The following is a 16,422-nucleotide window of genomic DNA, read 5'->3' on the forward strand; positions in this document are numbered from 1 at the left end:
ATATGTTTAAGAATAGGGGTTAGCAATCTATAAGCCATTTAGTGAATCTGGCTCATTGAACAGTTAGGTATAAATGACCTAGGACACAGTAATATTGCGAATCCACACCTTTTGTTCAGGGCTTTCTCTTGCTGCTTGCCGTAAGGAATGCCTCCCATCATGTGCTGTCTAGCCAACAAGCAGCAGGTGGGCCATGACTGAGCTTGCCCCAGTATTTCACGAGAAGCGATGACCTGCTTGCTTATCACAAAGGAACATTAAAGCCTATTCCTTTAACAGATACCAAACTAGGACTGAGAGCTTGAAATAATGATTCCAAGGACACAGTGTGAGTTATTGTCAGTGCTATTATTAGTACCTTGACCCTAGCTCTCTGGTGCTCACCGAAGATATTGAAGAATGTGTCCCTCCCTTTGCTGAAATCTACATTGTGTGACTTGTTTCTTGCCCAGATAATTATTAAGAGGAAAGGTCATAAACAGAGAAAATACCACCCTGATAGAGAGCTAGGGTGAAAGACGTATGTCTCAACATATCCACTCCTCATGGTTTGCTGTCAAATGAGGCTTAAATGTCCACTGAACCCAATTTTATGGGAGAATACAGTTCTTCTACTTCATGGTCTAGATATTTGTTTCCTTTCTGCACTGTCATCGTGTCATCCTTATTGCTCCTCTTGGAAAGTCAGCCTTGTTCAAGTATTCACAGAGGGAGATATCCAACTTTGAACAGTGAGTAGCAGGGAACATGCCCTTGCTGTGTTCTCAGTGCAACCATGCAATGTGTCAACAAGAACGAGAGCAAACGACTAATGGTGTTGTAAGGTCATTACTGGTGGAACACCAGTTCAGCTTTTCTCCCAATTCAAGAATCCCTCTTAGAGCATTCCAGACCGATAATCTACCACAGCATGACTGCTTCTGGGGAAAGGAAGCTAATGACTTTTTTGAGACCCTTGTTTCATTAGTGAATAGCTAAAGATTTCCAGTGGTAATATTGTTTTTAATACAGAAAATAGAAGAACTAGAGAAAGTGAGTAATTTCGTTTTCTTCTTCATTACCTCTTAACCAAATAATGCCCCAGTTCTGTATCGTTCATTTAATGACCTGAATGTAACTTAAATCACCCTTTTTGTTATCTTTACATGTTTCCCAAAGTTCCCAATTTTCCAGAAATATTTTTAGAAGCTAATATTATGGATTCATTCTATAATATTTCTCTAGGAAAAATTCTCTTCCTCTCAAGGCTTTTTAACTATCCGTTTTTATTAGAGCTGTTTTAATAACTGAACTCATAAGTTTTAAATATTTTTCCCTCCTTCTTCCTCAATGGAATTATCGAAGACTGTCATTAGAATTTCATTTTTAGGGGCACCTGGGTGGCTCAGTCAGTTAAGCCTCTAACTCACGTCTTAGATCTCAGGGTTGTGAGTTCAAGCCCCATGCTGGGCTCCACGCTGGCTGTGGAGCCTACTTTAAAAAAAAAAAAGAAAAAAGAATTTCATTTTTAGAACCATTTATCATCTAAGGACTCCTAGCTGTAATTTTTAAAATCTTTTTTTCTAAAGTCTAAATATGCATTTGCTTAGACCACCTTTGCAATTATGAAAAAGCACCAATGTTCTGGTCATTTTCACATCACGTAATTCTTTTTTCTAATTTAGTCCTCTTGGTTCTGGCAATAAATGAATACTAGACAAAGTGACAGCTTGCAAACCTTGATTTTTATTTTTCCATTTGCTTTCTTGGAGGTGGTTTTATTTATTTATGCTAAAAATCCACTGCTTTTGCATCATTAATATCAGGTTGGGAGATATGTCCTTAACTGGCAAAAGATATGATATCATTAAGTGACTTTGTTGCTCTATTCTTTAAAAAAAAAAAAAAGATTGCATTTATTTATTTGAGAGAGAGGGATGAGGGGCAGAGGGAGAAGCAGACTCCCCACTGAGCAGGGAGCCCGATGTGGGTCTTGATCCCAGGACTCTGGGATCATGGACCTGAGCTGAAGGCAGATGCTTAACTGACTGAGCCACCCAGGTGCCCCTGTTGCTCTGCTCTTTGACAAAAATCATTATGTTATAACTGAACATGAAAACTAGTTTAAGAGTGGTTCAGTAAAGGTCATTTAAGTTCACAGAAACTTAAATTCACTTATTTATTCATTTGCATTTACCTCTGTGTTACATTCAGTTACCTGATGGTAACTATAAAAGTATGTGAAAAATGTATGGTAAAAGAATTTAAGTTTCTAAAGCATTTAGGTTATATATATTTTTTTGAGATTGCATGAAAGATAGAATTCTGCTCTAAAATAAGGATCCTTTAAATCACAAGGCAGCAAGAAAGTTTAATGGAAACGTGTTTTGTGGAAAGCATCTTATATCATCTAAAGAATGATTGCAGCAAGCTGTTTCAGTTATTGTAAATTGGGATGTCGCATGAACATAAATAGAATGATAGCATCTGGCAGATACTTACTTTTGTTAGAAGTGCAGAGATCTGTTACAAGACTTTGGAAAGCCATGATCGAAAAGAAGAGATTAATACATACAGAAAAAGAGGGGAAAAAATCTAAAGAAGCTTTAGAAAAATGACATCTGTTCATGTGAAAAATCACTCCTTCCAGTTAAGTCTAGAAGCAGTTTATCAGCTGAAATTGACCCAGAATTCACTTAAAACAGATGCTGCTATGCCTGAAGCATACCTGTTACTAAATGATAATACTTAAGTATTCAACGGCACATGAAGTGGGAAAGGCAGTGAATCCAGGCCAGTGTCCTGGACATACCTGTTTTGCTTAACCATTCTGTACCACAGAAGTTCTCAACGTGTGTTCTTTGTACCTGCAAATCAGCACCACATGTACTGTTAGAAGTGAAAATTCTCAGGCCCCATCCCAGACAACTGAATCAGAAACTCTCGGGGTAGGGTCCAGTGGTCTGTGCTTCAGCAAGCCCTCCAGATGATTCTGTTTGCACCAGAAGTTTGAGAAGCGGATCTGAAGCACATAATAATGAGTATACCAAGTTATGGTCAGGATCAATCAATAATTGTAGCAGTGCTCTAGAAATTATAAAGCATTGGTCAATTGTGAGTAATTATATGAGTGCCTGGGTTTATAAATCTACAGTGAAAAGTAAACCTAATGCAAGAATGAGTTACCTGACATTATGAGCACTAAAATCATGAAAGCATTATATTCCTGTCTTTCCCTTTCTCTTTGTTTTCTTTAAGTCATCTTGCCCAAGTTTGTTCTACAGGATTTCTCAGAATTTGAGCAAGTATTGGTGGAAAGCAAATCTTTTTGTTTATTGAACAACTGTGAAAATATCTGTGAGCCAGCTGAGCCTGTTTCTGCTGCTCTGTTTCAGTGCACTGTGAGGCCAGTGAATGGAGTCCTTGGAGTCCATGCATGAAGAAAGGAAAAACATGTGGTTTCAAAAGAGGGACTGAAACACGGGTCCGAGAAATAACACAGCATCCATCAGCAAAGGGTAACCTGTGTCCCCCCACCAGTGAGACAAGAAAGTGTACAGTGCAAAGAAAGAAGTGTCAGAAGGGAGAACGAGGTACAATCATACTAGCAAAATGTGCTTATTTGAATTTGATGCAAATTTCACTTATTTCTTAGGAAACGAATACTCTTGCTTGTGTCTAAAACCCCTGAATGTATACCAACCAAAGCTTATGTTGGCTGTAAATTACAGAATATAGATGTGCAATTTTTAAATTAGAGTCTGATATCAAAACTATAAACTACTATAGATGTATGTTAATTGGATCTTGATGAAAAAGGATGCATTATAGATTTTTAGGCCTATATTTGTCTTTTGGGTCATTATCTTTCTTATCATCCTTCCTAGTACCTAAGAAACTTTTGAGAAGCCTCATAAACACAAGGTCTCATACCATTTGGTACAAGAACATAGTGAAGAGACACCAGCCATAAACTTACTCTTTTTTTTCCACTGCCTACAAATCAAAGTAGTACAATTATGTTGTAAGCTTTTGTGGCTAAAGCTATTTTAAAGGTTGCATAGCATTTTTTAAATATTTAAATGGATATATGTTTCTACAGTATTTTTTGTAGATGTTTTTTATTTGAGAGAGAGAGAGAGTTAATGGGAGGGAGAAAGAGAGAGAGAATCTGAAGCAGACGACCTACTGAGCACAGAGCCCAATGCAGGGCTTGATCCCATGACCACGAGATCATGACCTGAGCTGAAATCAAGAGTCAAATGCTTAACTGATTGAGCCACCCTGGTGCCCCAATATATGTTTCTAATTCTGACTTTACATTTGAAATAAATCACCAAGGCTATATTTTATAAATATAATACAAGCATTAATGACATTTGATCCCCAGATTATTTTCATGTTACAGTAACTTTATAAACCAGATTATAGAACCTATTAGATCAATAGTAAGTAACTCTGTGTTAGAGGGGCGCCTGGGTGGCTCAGTCAGTTGTGTCTGCCTTCGGCTCAGGTCATGATCCCAGAGTCCCGGGATCGAGCCCCACACTGTTGGGGGGGAGGTCCCTACTCAGCAGGGAGCCTGCTTCTCCCTCTTCTTCTGCTGCTCCCCCTGCTTGTGCTCTCTCTGTCTCTCAAATAAATAAATAAAATCTTTTAAAAAAAATAATAACTCTGTGTTAGAGCTTGTTCTGAAGTCTTACAATTGCCAAGAAGAAATATACCATTTAATATAATGTTTTACGGTAATTAAGCTTCCATTTAGAAGATCTGCAGTTGTCCTTTAAAATATAATTTTCCATCTTTCTTACTAATGTCCTCCACTCCACTGCCTACAAAGAAGTTATGTAGCTTTATGTACCTCTTGGTAGTTCTGTTGAGCCAATAAATGATCCTCTCAATGAATTGCAGCTTGGAAGGAGTTTGGCTGCCTCTGTAAGATGAACTTCCTTTGCTTTATTTCATTCATTCATTCAACATGTTTTTTTTTTTTTTTAAGATTTTATTCATTTATTCGACAGAGATAGAGACAGCCAGCGAGAGAGGGAACACAAGCAGGGGGAGTGGGAGAGGAAGAAGCAGGCTCATAGCGGAGGTGCCTGATGTGGGGCTCGATCCCATAACGCCAGGATCACGCCCTGAGCCGAAGGCAAACGCTTAACCGCTGTGCCACCCAGGCGCCCCCATTCAACATGGTTTTATTGAATTTTTACTTTGTGGCCACACACAGTGCTAAGTCTTGGGGATTCACAACTGAAAGGGTACTATCCCTATCCTGAAGGTATAGTCAGGGTCCAATGGAGGATTGAGATGTTTAAATAGATAATCACAATATCATATACAAACGGAGGATTATAGATACATGAACAAAATTCAGTGGGAACAGAGAGGAGAGTGTTGTGCAAACTTGAACATCGATCATTTAACATGGATCACTGGTACTTTGCAAAAAGTATCTTTCACTATACCAAAAGAATTGGCCAGTATCAGAATGTATCCAGTCTGCTACTGCTATGAGTAATCAAGTAGTTACTGTGATAAAAATTTTGAAGACATGGATGATTTTAAAGGGAACTTCAAGCTTTTGTAAATTTGTAAGAGGTTTTGATTAAAATTAGGTTTAAGGAATGAAAGTTGGCTAGTGAAAAAGGTCTTTCTGGCATTTGTTACCGATTAATTTAAAACATCTTACATTTTAAAAAGTTGGATTTGGAAATCAAATATTTCATCACTCGCCTTGTTGGTAAACTCCCATAGCCGTACATTTACTTATTTTTGCTATATTTTCTTGAAATTTAATGACTTACAGGTGGTCCTTCCTCATATTATTCTTTCACAAAGATTCTACATTATTAATCAGTATTCAGTATACTTGACTTTAAAAATATAAGTGAAGAAAACCTTACCCAATAGAAAAATTAAATTATGATACTAGTTTTTCATTTGAGAATGTGGTCTTCTAATATATTTTGCTAGGACTTGACTTAAATATTAACATTGAAAATGTCAGTTTTTAAAACCAGCTACAGATAAGATAAATAATGCCACAAGAAGTTTAAAATAATAACCTGTGACATAAGCTTGGCTTAAAAGTTTCTTCTGGTCTTTTTTCCTCCTCTCTGAGTAGGATTTAGTGACATTTTACATTTACTAAGAACTACATCCAACTAGAAAAATTTAGGTGGATCACATTTATACCAGATTTAGTTCCACTTTTATTTAATCTTTATTCAGCTTTGTATATGTCTCAAAAAATTTTTCTCCAGTGGCCCAGAAATTTAACATAGGAAGGAAACCACTTCTCCCTTCATTTCTTACTTCTCTAACTGTATATTTTTCTTAACTTTTCTTGATGATAACTTACCAATTATTCTGTTTGAACACGAAGAAACCAAATAAAAAAGTAATAATGAACTGTGGACAGGCCATTATTATCAAACATCATATCAAAATATTAATGCCACCTGGAGTCTTCTCATTTAGATTCGAGATATATATTATAAATACATATGAAGATATATGAAGATAGATACAGTAAAGTGATAAAGGCTTGATTTCTCCTACCACTAGAATAGGTGTTACCCAGGTTGCTCCTAAATGCTTGTAGACTCATAAAATAAAGTCTTTTAGGTTCATGGTTGCAGCATTTCTAGATGAACAAGCTAAAACATTAGGTTTTTAAAATAAAATTTAGCCTGAAAATCTTGATTTTAAATTTAAGTCTATCATCCCTGTCTAAGAGGCTCATAATAGACAGAGGTAGATAACTCATATTTGGAAAAGGTATGGAGCATGTGTTCAGGAATTTTTTCTGCTGTGTTGTAATTGCCAAAGACAAGGTCTCCAGGGAAGAATGATAAGATCCAGAAATGACTTTCCAAAATGTACACAAAGAAGAAGCTGAATCGAAGGAAGTAGTTTTTAGTAACAGAATGAATTCTTCAAGTTGTGAGATGTATTTTAATATATATGTTGAAAAAATTGGTTGCAAAATCTTATAAACACACACTTTTTTTTATTAACATCTTTCTCATGTTTAGAATATAGTAAATGAGTACGAGGATATAAATGTAATTTTTGTAGTCCCCTAAATTTTTATCTGATGTACTATTTGTTTGCATCTTCTAGAATTTTTTCCCTTACCTTTTAATCAGTCTTTTTACTGCTCCCTCAATTACCAACTTTAATAAGAAATTAGTACCGTTGCAATATTTTCTAACTTGAGCCTATCTCAGTGGAACTATGTATCTGAAATGTCTGATATATAGCATATATTTTAAGAAAGTGTAAAGGCTAACATATAGAGTAGTCTCACATGTGCATTAAAACAGAATGTTGAAATGGAAGTAAACAAGGAGAAAAATGCATATTCAACAGTTGTCAACTTATATTTATTGACTCTTTTGTTATACTGGGCATGACCATCTTAGATAAAGGGATGTGAAAAGGGAGAAGAAAATTATATATATATATATATATATATGCCTTTATTTGATGCAAAAGGGTGATACTATGTGTGTAGAGGTATGAGGGGGTCAGAAGAAGGAGGACCACTAAACATGTTTCTCATTCATTTATACATTTCTTTAACTGAAGAGAATTTCCTATAGATACTGGGTTTTGAGGAAACTCACAAAGAATGAAAGAAATTTTGTTCTTTAGCTAATTGCATGAAGAGATACTAATTAAATACATGCAGTGCATGATCTTGGGATAGAAAGGAGAAAGAAGAGCAGAGTCATGGAAGAAATGGGGCAGGGTCTACTTTCTTGATTAAAGAAGAAATAGCATCTGTCCAAGCAGAAAGAGAAAAGAAACCATTAGAATATAAATACAGGCATACCTCAGAGATACTGTGGGTTTGGTTCCAAACCTCCATAATAAAGCAAATATTGCAATAAAATGAGTCAGGTTAATTTTTTGGTTTCCCAGGGTATATAAAAGTTATGTTTACACTATACTGTGGACTATTAACTGTGCAATAGCATTATGTCTGAAAAAATCATGTACATACCTTAATTTTAAAATACTTACTTCATTGCTAAAAAATGCTAACGAACATCATGAGCCAGTTGTTATCTTTTTGCTGGTGGGGGGTCTTACCTTGATGTTGATGGGCTGCTGACTGAGTAGGGTGGTGGTTGCTGAAGGCTGGCGTGGTTGTGGCAATTTCTTAAAATAAGACAAAAATGAAGTTTGCCACATTGATTGACTCTTCCTTTCACAAATGATTTCTCTGTAGCTTGCAGTGCTGTTTGATAGCACAGTAGAATTCCTTCAAAATTGGAGTCAGTCCTCTCAAACCCTGCTGCCGTTGTATCAACTAAGTTTCTATGATAATCTCAATCCTTTGCTGTCATGTCAACAATCTTCAAACATCTTCATCAGAAGTAGATTACATCTCAGAACACGACTTTCTTTGGTCATCCATAAGAAGCAACTCATCCATTCAAGTTTGATGGTGAGATTGCAACAATTCGGTTACATGTTCAGGTTTCACTTCTCATCTCTAGCTACGAAAGCGCTATGCCGTTGTCCTCCAAGATAAGGCTGTTTGGTCTGCATTGAAAATCTGTCGTTGAGGGGCGCCTGGGTGGCTCAGTCATTAAGCGTCTGCCTTCAGCTCAGGGCGTGATCCCGGCGTTCTGGGATTGAGCCCCACATCAGGCTCCTCCGCTAGGAGCCTGCTTCTTCCTCTCCCACTCCCCCTGCTTGTGTTCCCTCTCTCGCTGGCTGTCTCTCTCTGTCAAATAAATAAATAAAAACTTTAAAAAAAGAAAAGGAAAAAGAAAATCTGTCGTTGAGTGTAGCTACCTTCCCTGATGATCCCGGCTAGATCTCCTGGAGAACTTGCTGCAGCCTCTACGTCAGCACTTGCTCCTTCACCCTGCACTCTTCTGTCCCAGAGATGACTTCTTTCTGTAAATCCACTACCCTCTGCTGGCTTCAAACTTCTGCAGCTTCTTCACCTCTCTCAGCCTTCACAGAACTGAATAAAGTTAGGGCCTTGCTCTAGGTGAGGCTTTGGCTTAAGGGAATGTTGTGGCTGGTTTGGTTTTTCTATCCATACCAATAAAACTTTCTCTGTATCGGCAATAAGGCTGTTTTGCTTTGTTATTATTCATTTGTTCAGTGAAGTAATACTTGTAATGTCCATCAAGAACTTTTCCTTTGCAGTCACAGCTTGGCTGACTGGCGCAAGAAGCCTAGCTTTCAGTGTAGCTCGGCTTTCAAAATGCTTTCCTCACTAAGCTTCATCATCTGGTTTTTGTGTGTTTTTTTTTTCCATCAAAATTAAAGTTGTACTCTTTATTTTTTTTCATCATATAATCAGTATATTTTTATATGTAGACTAAACATCTGGGTGGTTGAATTTTTTTTATAATAATTTTTATTATGTGATGTTAGTCACCATACAGTATATTGATTTAAAGTGAGAGACATGTGACTTCCTTTCACCTGAATGCTTAGAGGCCATTGTAGGGCTATTAATTGGCCTAATTTCAATACTGTTGTATCTCAGGGTATAAGGAGGCCCAAGAAGAGAGAGAGATGGGGGAACAACCAGTCAGTGGAGCAGTGAGAAAATACACATTTATCGATTAGGTTCACCGTGGGGTTTGTGGTGCCCCAAAATAATTACAATAGTAAAAGCAAAGATCACTGATCACAAATCACCATACCAAACACAGGAATAATGAAAACATTTGAAATATGACAGGGATATATATATGATACAGAGGCACAAAGTGAGCAAATATTGCTGGGAAAGTGGTGTCAGTAGACTTGCTCGATGCAGGGTTGCCACAAACCTTCAATTTGTAAAAAAACAAAGAACACAGTATCTGTAAAGCACAATAAGGCAAAGTGCAATAAAATGAGGTATGCTTATAAATAAAATGTCCAGAGATATTTCCAGGGAAGAGATAAGTGTGGGAATTATTGCATTATTGGAATACATTATAGGTCTCCTTATGTGCCTTCCCCAAATTAAAAGTTGTAAAAGTCGTCTTGGTTTCACATAAAGGAAAAGTGTTATATGTTAATTTATAATCGCTATTAATCATTTCTTCAAATACCAGTATTACAAACACGCATTATGTTTATCGTGAGCACTCTATTTAAAGCTACAGCAAAATCAGTTTTTAAAAATCAAGCAAATAAAAAATGATGAGTCTGCTTTGTTCCTAGGCTTGCTTCTCTTTTAGTTTACTTCTTAAAATCCTTCTAACAACTCTTCCAGTAAATAATAGTCCAGTTTCCTACAGGAAAGATTTATATTAAATATTCATTCAAATTCAAAACAAGACGTTTAACAAAGATTCCCAGAACAGTTCATCAAAATCCAAATAGATGGATTCCTTAGCTCAAATTTGTAGTATGCCAATTGGCTAGAGTATTTAGATGATGTCCTCTCCCCACCTTCACCTCATGGAGGAAGACCAGCTGGCCTACAGACACTCATCCTGTGTAAGCACTGGAGGATGGGAGCTTTCTGCTCTTCCCCTACACCCAGTTAATAGACTAGCCCTTTGAGATAGGTCAGCGAAAATCTGAGAAAATACAGAGCAGAAATAATAATGGCATTAGAGATGGTTGTTCTCAACCAGGTGGGATTTTGCTTCCCAGGGGACATTTCCAAAGATCACAGCCTGGGGGAGGGAAATACTACAGGCATCTAGGTAGAGGAGGGATGTGGTTAAATAGCTGCACGGGACAGCTGCATACAACAAAAGCTATCTGCTAATAGTGCAAGTGTGAGAAACCGTGACATAAGCTCAACAGTATCTCTCTTTTTTCCCTTCTTGGGGCCTTCCCAGCCTCTACTGAAATGGGTTGTCTGTTCAAATTCTGGGGCAGACCAGTTGCCACCAATGAACACCCTCAAAAGATCTGAATCCCTGGTAAGAAGGACAAGATGGTGGAATAGAGGGGGAAATCTTCCTCCCCAATATAAAGGAAATAACCTTACTAAAAAATTAATAGTTTAATTTAAAATATTGCAGCATAAAAATATTCAGGTATATTTAAAACTTCCAAGAAAGGTAGTCCATTGCAGTAAATACTACCCTTCACCCTCACAGAGATGTTTATTAGTATAAATGTATATGCCTCCTCTTAAAAGCTAACCCAAATTTTTCATTTAATGTCCTCAATGGAGAAGCCTGGCAGTTGTTTAATCACTACTTACCTTTCTTTTCACCAAAACTAATTATGTATAGCCATCTCTTGTTTTAAACCCCCTCCTATTAGGTTGAACATATGAAATTGCCACTTTTCTAGGTCATAAATGGGGCCAAATATTAGCAGTTTCATATGGTTCAACCTAATACTTCAAAATTTTCTCTCTCTGAATTTTGTTAAGTACTAGATCCAGACCCAGAGTGTGGTTGTTACTGATTGAAAGATTGCAGTTTGCATATACCTCAACCTAATTTAAAGATTAGACTTTTAAAAATAGTACTATCCATCTCTCAAGACCCCCATAAATTCATAATTCATCTTCAGGTCCTTTTCAGTCATGGTCACTCGTGGCGTCTTCCCTTAATTTATTTGATTATGTTGTCTTCTCCTTAGCTATGTTACTTAACTTTTATTTCTTTTTCTTTCCCACCAACTCCCATTGAATCTTTGAAGCATCAAATCAGTTTGCAAACTCAATGTCAGAACTTGTTATCCACCCAGATAAAAGAAAGCTACAGCTGCTGTGACAGACCCCAAACTTTTTCACTGTTTCTTCTGACATTGACATTAATATGGCAAGGTCTTTGTGAGGATTCTCTGCTGCCCAGGTTTGTGGTTTGAAGACCATGCCGAGATCCTTTATATGCACAGTTTTCTCCCTTCTGTGATAACAAAGCAGAAGGATCACAGCCAGCACCTAGATAGATGTTGAAAAAAATGAAATGACAGTTACTAGGTTTCATGCCTCTAACACATTTTCTAATCCCATTGCACGTTCTTAAACTTTTCTGTGTTAAAGGGAAATTTCTACAGAAAATGAGAAGCCTTTTATTTCATGCCTCGCAATCCTAAGCACTATACCATTTTTATCATTTAACCGGAAGTTATGAACTCTTTATAATGAATGCCAAGTTTGTATCATTTCACTTTTGTACTATCTAAGATGTTTTAGACATTATCCATGGTGGTCAGATTCATGTGGACATATTTAGGGGGGGAAATACTTAAGTGTTAGTATTATCTGTGCAGTCCCTTCTTTGCTGTGGTGATAGAATCATTTTTAGGCTTCTCTGCTGTGTTGGTGTGTACCTCAGCATCCCTATTCTAAAGAAGCCTTCATAATAAATTATCCATGCAAATGCCTGTATTTTCTGAGATTTCTTTTTTGTGACGTTTATAAATAACAAATGCTTTTTAACCCTTTGGTATGTGTAACATAGCACATACTGGTCAGTGTTTTGAATAGGGTAGTAGCTGTACTATACAAAGCATTCTTCAGTCCCTAAGCAAGAAATTATCTTGCCATTGTTTAGATCCTGTGCACGAGGGTAGAGTTGTTTCAGTTAGTTTTTGCTCCATAACAAATTAATCCTGAAACATAGAAGAATAAAACAACTGTCTGTTTAACAACAAATGTGAGTGGGCAATGCGGGCTGAGATCCACCATGCAGTTGTGGTTGGGCTCCTTCATGGCTGGTTAGAGGACTGAGGAAATTGTGCTAGGTCTCTATCATCAGTAAGGTGGCTAGGGGATCTACAGTGTTCCAAGAGGGAGATTAGAAGGCATTCCATTTGAGGCTAGGCTCAGCACTGGCACAGTTTCACTTTCACCAAATTCTTCTAGCCTGTGCAAGTCAAGGCCAGCCCTGATTCAAGAGTTGAAGAAATACATTTCACCTTTTGGTGGGAGAAGCTGTAGAGTTACTTTGCAAGGTGGTGTGCATATACAGGGATGATCGGAGAGCCACAAGCATTTTTCCCATTTACCACAAGGTCTTTCTCTTGTTTGCAGTTAGGTGAGTGTGACTGTTCATTCAATATTTTTTTTTTACTATAAGGTACTATCTCCTCCCTTGTAAAAACACACTCAGTGGTTAATACAGGAGATGCTGTATTTCTGTTTCTGTATGTACAATATTTCTGTTGTACTTTCCAATTTGTAATGGGAAGAATAGGAAGAATAAATAAAAGTCCAGGCCAAGGTACCTTCATACACTCAACAAATATTTACTAAAGCACCAGCTCTGTGCTAGGCTGAGGATATAGCAATGAACAAAAAAGGCAAAAGCCCCTCCCAACACCGATCTCTTATTCTAGATGTTGGCATCATGATATGTCATTTCACAAGGTAGTAACCGCCAATGATCAGCTCACTTGTAGCATGTAACTGTGTTGAGTTTTCGTCTTTGCGATTTGCTCCATCAGTAGCTGCAGTCTTAACTGGAGTTCACTAAATCAGTCACAAAGACATTCGTATATCCTGGCAAAAATGAAATATCTCTGCCTACTTTTGTTTTGGTCTCAAGGCGAATATATGTCTTTCTTCCGTGATCACCATATTGATGGGCTGATATGTGTTTGTAAGATGGTTAAGTAGGGTTAAAGATACAGCTTGTGGCTTATGGAACAGAGCTGAGTTAACGGGCCCTTTGGAGAAATAACCCCAAGACCTTGGCTTCATTTGCAGCCTGTTCTAGCCAACTGAGATCCCTGCCAATTAGGAGGGTTCCCTAGAGAGAGACTCGGAGAGCATCAGCATAAATTTAAATTCTAGACCCCCAAGTATAGTTTCCAAAAGAGCTTTCTTGTCCTTTGCTAATTACAAAGTAAACATTTCTCCAGCAAAAAGACACTTCCTCCTTTCATGCTTCTGTCCTCCTCCCCACCTCCCTAATACAGCCACTCCTTGAAACTGCTGGTGTTGCTGAAACCTCTTTGGCAGAGAAGACACACAACATTTGAAGGCACAAAAGAATTATTCTTTCCGTAGATCATTATCTTGTCCTCTTTTTATCTACTCCAGCAACTTCTTCATGGAAGCATTACAGAGTAACTTTGTAGATTGTTAAGGCCTTGCAGAAAGGACTCAGGCCTCCCAAGAGGTGTGATCAGGCAAATACAGCCAGATTACAATTAAATCCTGTGACATCACTGAAACAGAAACATTCTCAAACTTGTTTACATTAGAACCATATCATGTTTAGCATCATGAATGGAAATGCACCTCTTAAATGGTTTAATCTTTACACACTGCTGTCAAACCAGACCCCAAATAAGATGAGGTATAATTTTTAATGATAGACAAATCCAAACCTAAAGTTTTTAGCACAGTATCTGGCACCAGTGGGCTATTATTATTAACATGTACAAAATGGATATATAATGCAAAGTCATCAAAACATCTTAATCCACTGTTTCTGCTCCCTTCCATGTATATTTCTCTTTCCATTTCATCTTCAATTCATTTCCTTTTACTTTTTGTGTAAAGTACCCCATTTCTCATGTCCTACATTGAAAATAGTTTTCTATGCTTTTTCTTTCTCTCAGTTTCTTCAAAAACATTATTTGCTAATATAGGTGATTATTTCTCTAACAGAAAAACAGTATATTAATATATATATCCCCCATTGATAAATCCCTTTTCACTAAGCTCACTGTTACCCCATCTCTATTTGTCAGGACCTTTTAGTTAAAAATGACAGGTTTCAAATTACTTTAAGCAAAAAGAAAACTATTGGCTTTAGGCACAGTTTGCTTCAAAGTGCTCAAACAATATCATTTGGGTCTTTCTCATCATTTCAACTCATCCTGCTTCTGTCTCTCTCTGTTTATTGGCCTTGCTCTCCTCTGCTGCAGCACTTCTCTCTACTCAGGAGGAAGCTGGCTCTGGGCAGTCTTAATTCTATATCCACATTGCTCTCAATCCAAAAGGATAGCGTGCTGTCCCTTTTAGTGTTCATTCATGCATTCTCAGTAAGGGACTCAAATTGACCCTGCTTGGGTCACACATCCATCCCTTTGAACCAATCACCGGCCATGAAACTGGAGTCCTACAATTGGTCCTCCTGAGTTACATGACCACCCTTGAAGCCAAGGGACATGTGGGCCATTTTGAGTGATAGTTCTACCTAGAAATAAGGATGCTAGGCTGACAAAACAACAGATATAAATTATCTCCCTCCAAAAAATAAATTCAAAATTTTAAAAATTGAGTTTATACTCTTTTACAGGGTAATCCCTGCCCAATATTATTTATTGGGGGGGGGGGGGATTTAAGTGAGAAAGAGTAAGTTCTTCACCCTCTCTTTAAGTTCCTCTCCCTTTGTTTTAGACTAGAGAAGCATGATCAGCATAATACTAATAATATTTTAATTTATTCTTTTTCTGATTTCTCTGGTTTTCTGGAAACCATATCTCCAGTTTTATGTAAGTAAAGTGGCTCTGAAATGAATAGAAAAAGAAGCCACAACTCCTGTTGAGTGGTTCCTGGGATTGATTTGTGCAAGCTTAAGTAAAGACGTGTCCATTTCCATTTCTAGCTGCTGAGTGTTCTGTGTGAAATGTACCAGTGTGGGTAATGACCTTTTGCTTGATTATACACCAGGTCACTGGAACTTTAAAATTAACTCAAACCTAATTACTGAACTCTTGTGTTTATATTGTGTATACACCACCAGGTCATAACTCTAGCCTCTGTGAGCCCAGACTGCCATAATTGAGAAATAAGCCTTGTAAATGGTTGTTTTGTTTATTTGTTGTTTCTGCTGGAAAAGCTTGCTTTTCTTATTTTTTAAAAGGATCAGATTTAGGAAAGAGTTTCTGAACAGAGCCCAGTTACATTTTATATCTCCATGCAAGACATGTACACTTCTAAATAAGATATTCTTTTATTTTTGCATTACATGAAATTTAATGTCTAGAGGCACACTGCTGCTTATTTTTCACTATATTTTGAATAATACCACATTTTAGGCAAGAAAATAGCAACATACTAAATGGGAAATATGAGTAATTGCAAATAATTCCAAAAATAAGACCTAAAATATATGCATACTTGGGATCAGTAGTTAATATCTAATCAATTGCAACCTTATTATCCTAATTGACAGAAATAATAACCTAGTTTTCCATAATGTAATTAGTAGAATGCTCATTGGATAGCTAATTATTTTATGGAATATGTATATATGATAGTGAAATGTCACTCAGAATAATAAATACATACTGTGAACATCTGGTATGATGCATGTCATATCCAACCAACACCAAAATCCTAAAGGGATTTGTTTTCTTTCAAATTTTGTTTGTTTCAATAGCTAACAACAGCTTACCAAAGGATTTCATGGGCAAACCTCCGGTGGATTCACACTTATGCAATCTGTCAAATTTTGTTTTGAATTGGGTAGGAAAAGGGAGTTTTTATATTTAATTTCTCTCCCTCAGCCCTTTTGGCTTCCTACCATGTTTGATGCCTTTAGT

The 16,422-nt window shown here is 37.1% G+C and overlaps 1 protein-coding gene across 1 annotated transcript in view; it reads left to right on the plus strand.

Annotated features, from left to right (window-relative positions):
• The window catches only part of RSPO3 (R-spondin 3), an 83,314-nt gene that overhangs the window by 35,607 nt on the left and 31,285 nt on the right, over positions 1–16,422 (plus strand). The window contains exon 4 of the mRNA XM_008691129.2: positions 3,375–3,572. Within this exon, the coding sequence (XP_008689351.1) occupies positions 3,375–3,572 (198 nt within the window). The remainder of the gene's footprint in view (positions 1–3,374; positions 3,573–16,422) is intronic.

Source organism: Ursus maritimus, unplaced genomic scaffold, assembly GCF_017311325.1.
Source record: "Ursus maritimus isolate PB19 unplaced genomic scaffold, ASM1731132v1 scaffold_13, whole genome shotgun sequence".
NCBI classification, from domain to species: Eukaryota; Metazoa; Chordata; class Mammalia; order Carnivora; family Ursidae; genus Ursus; species Ursus maritimus.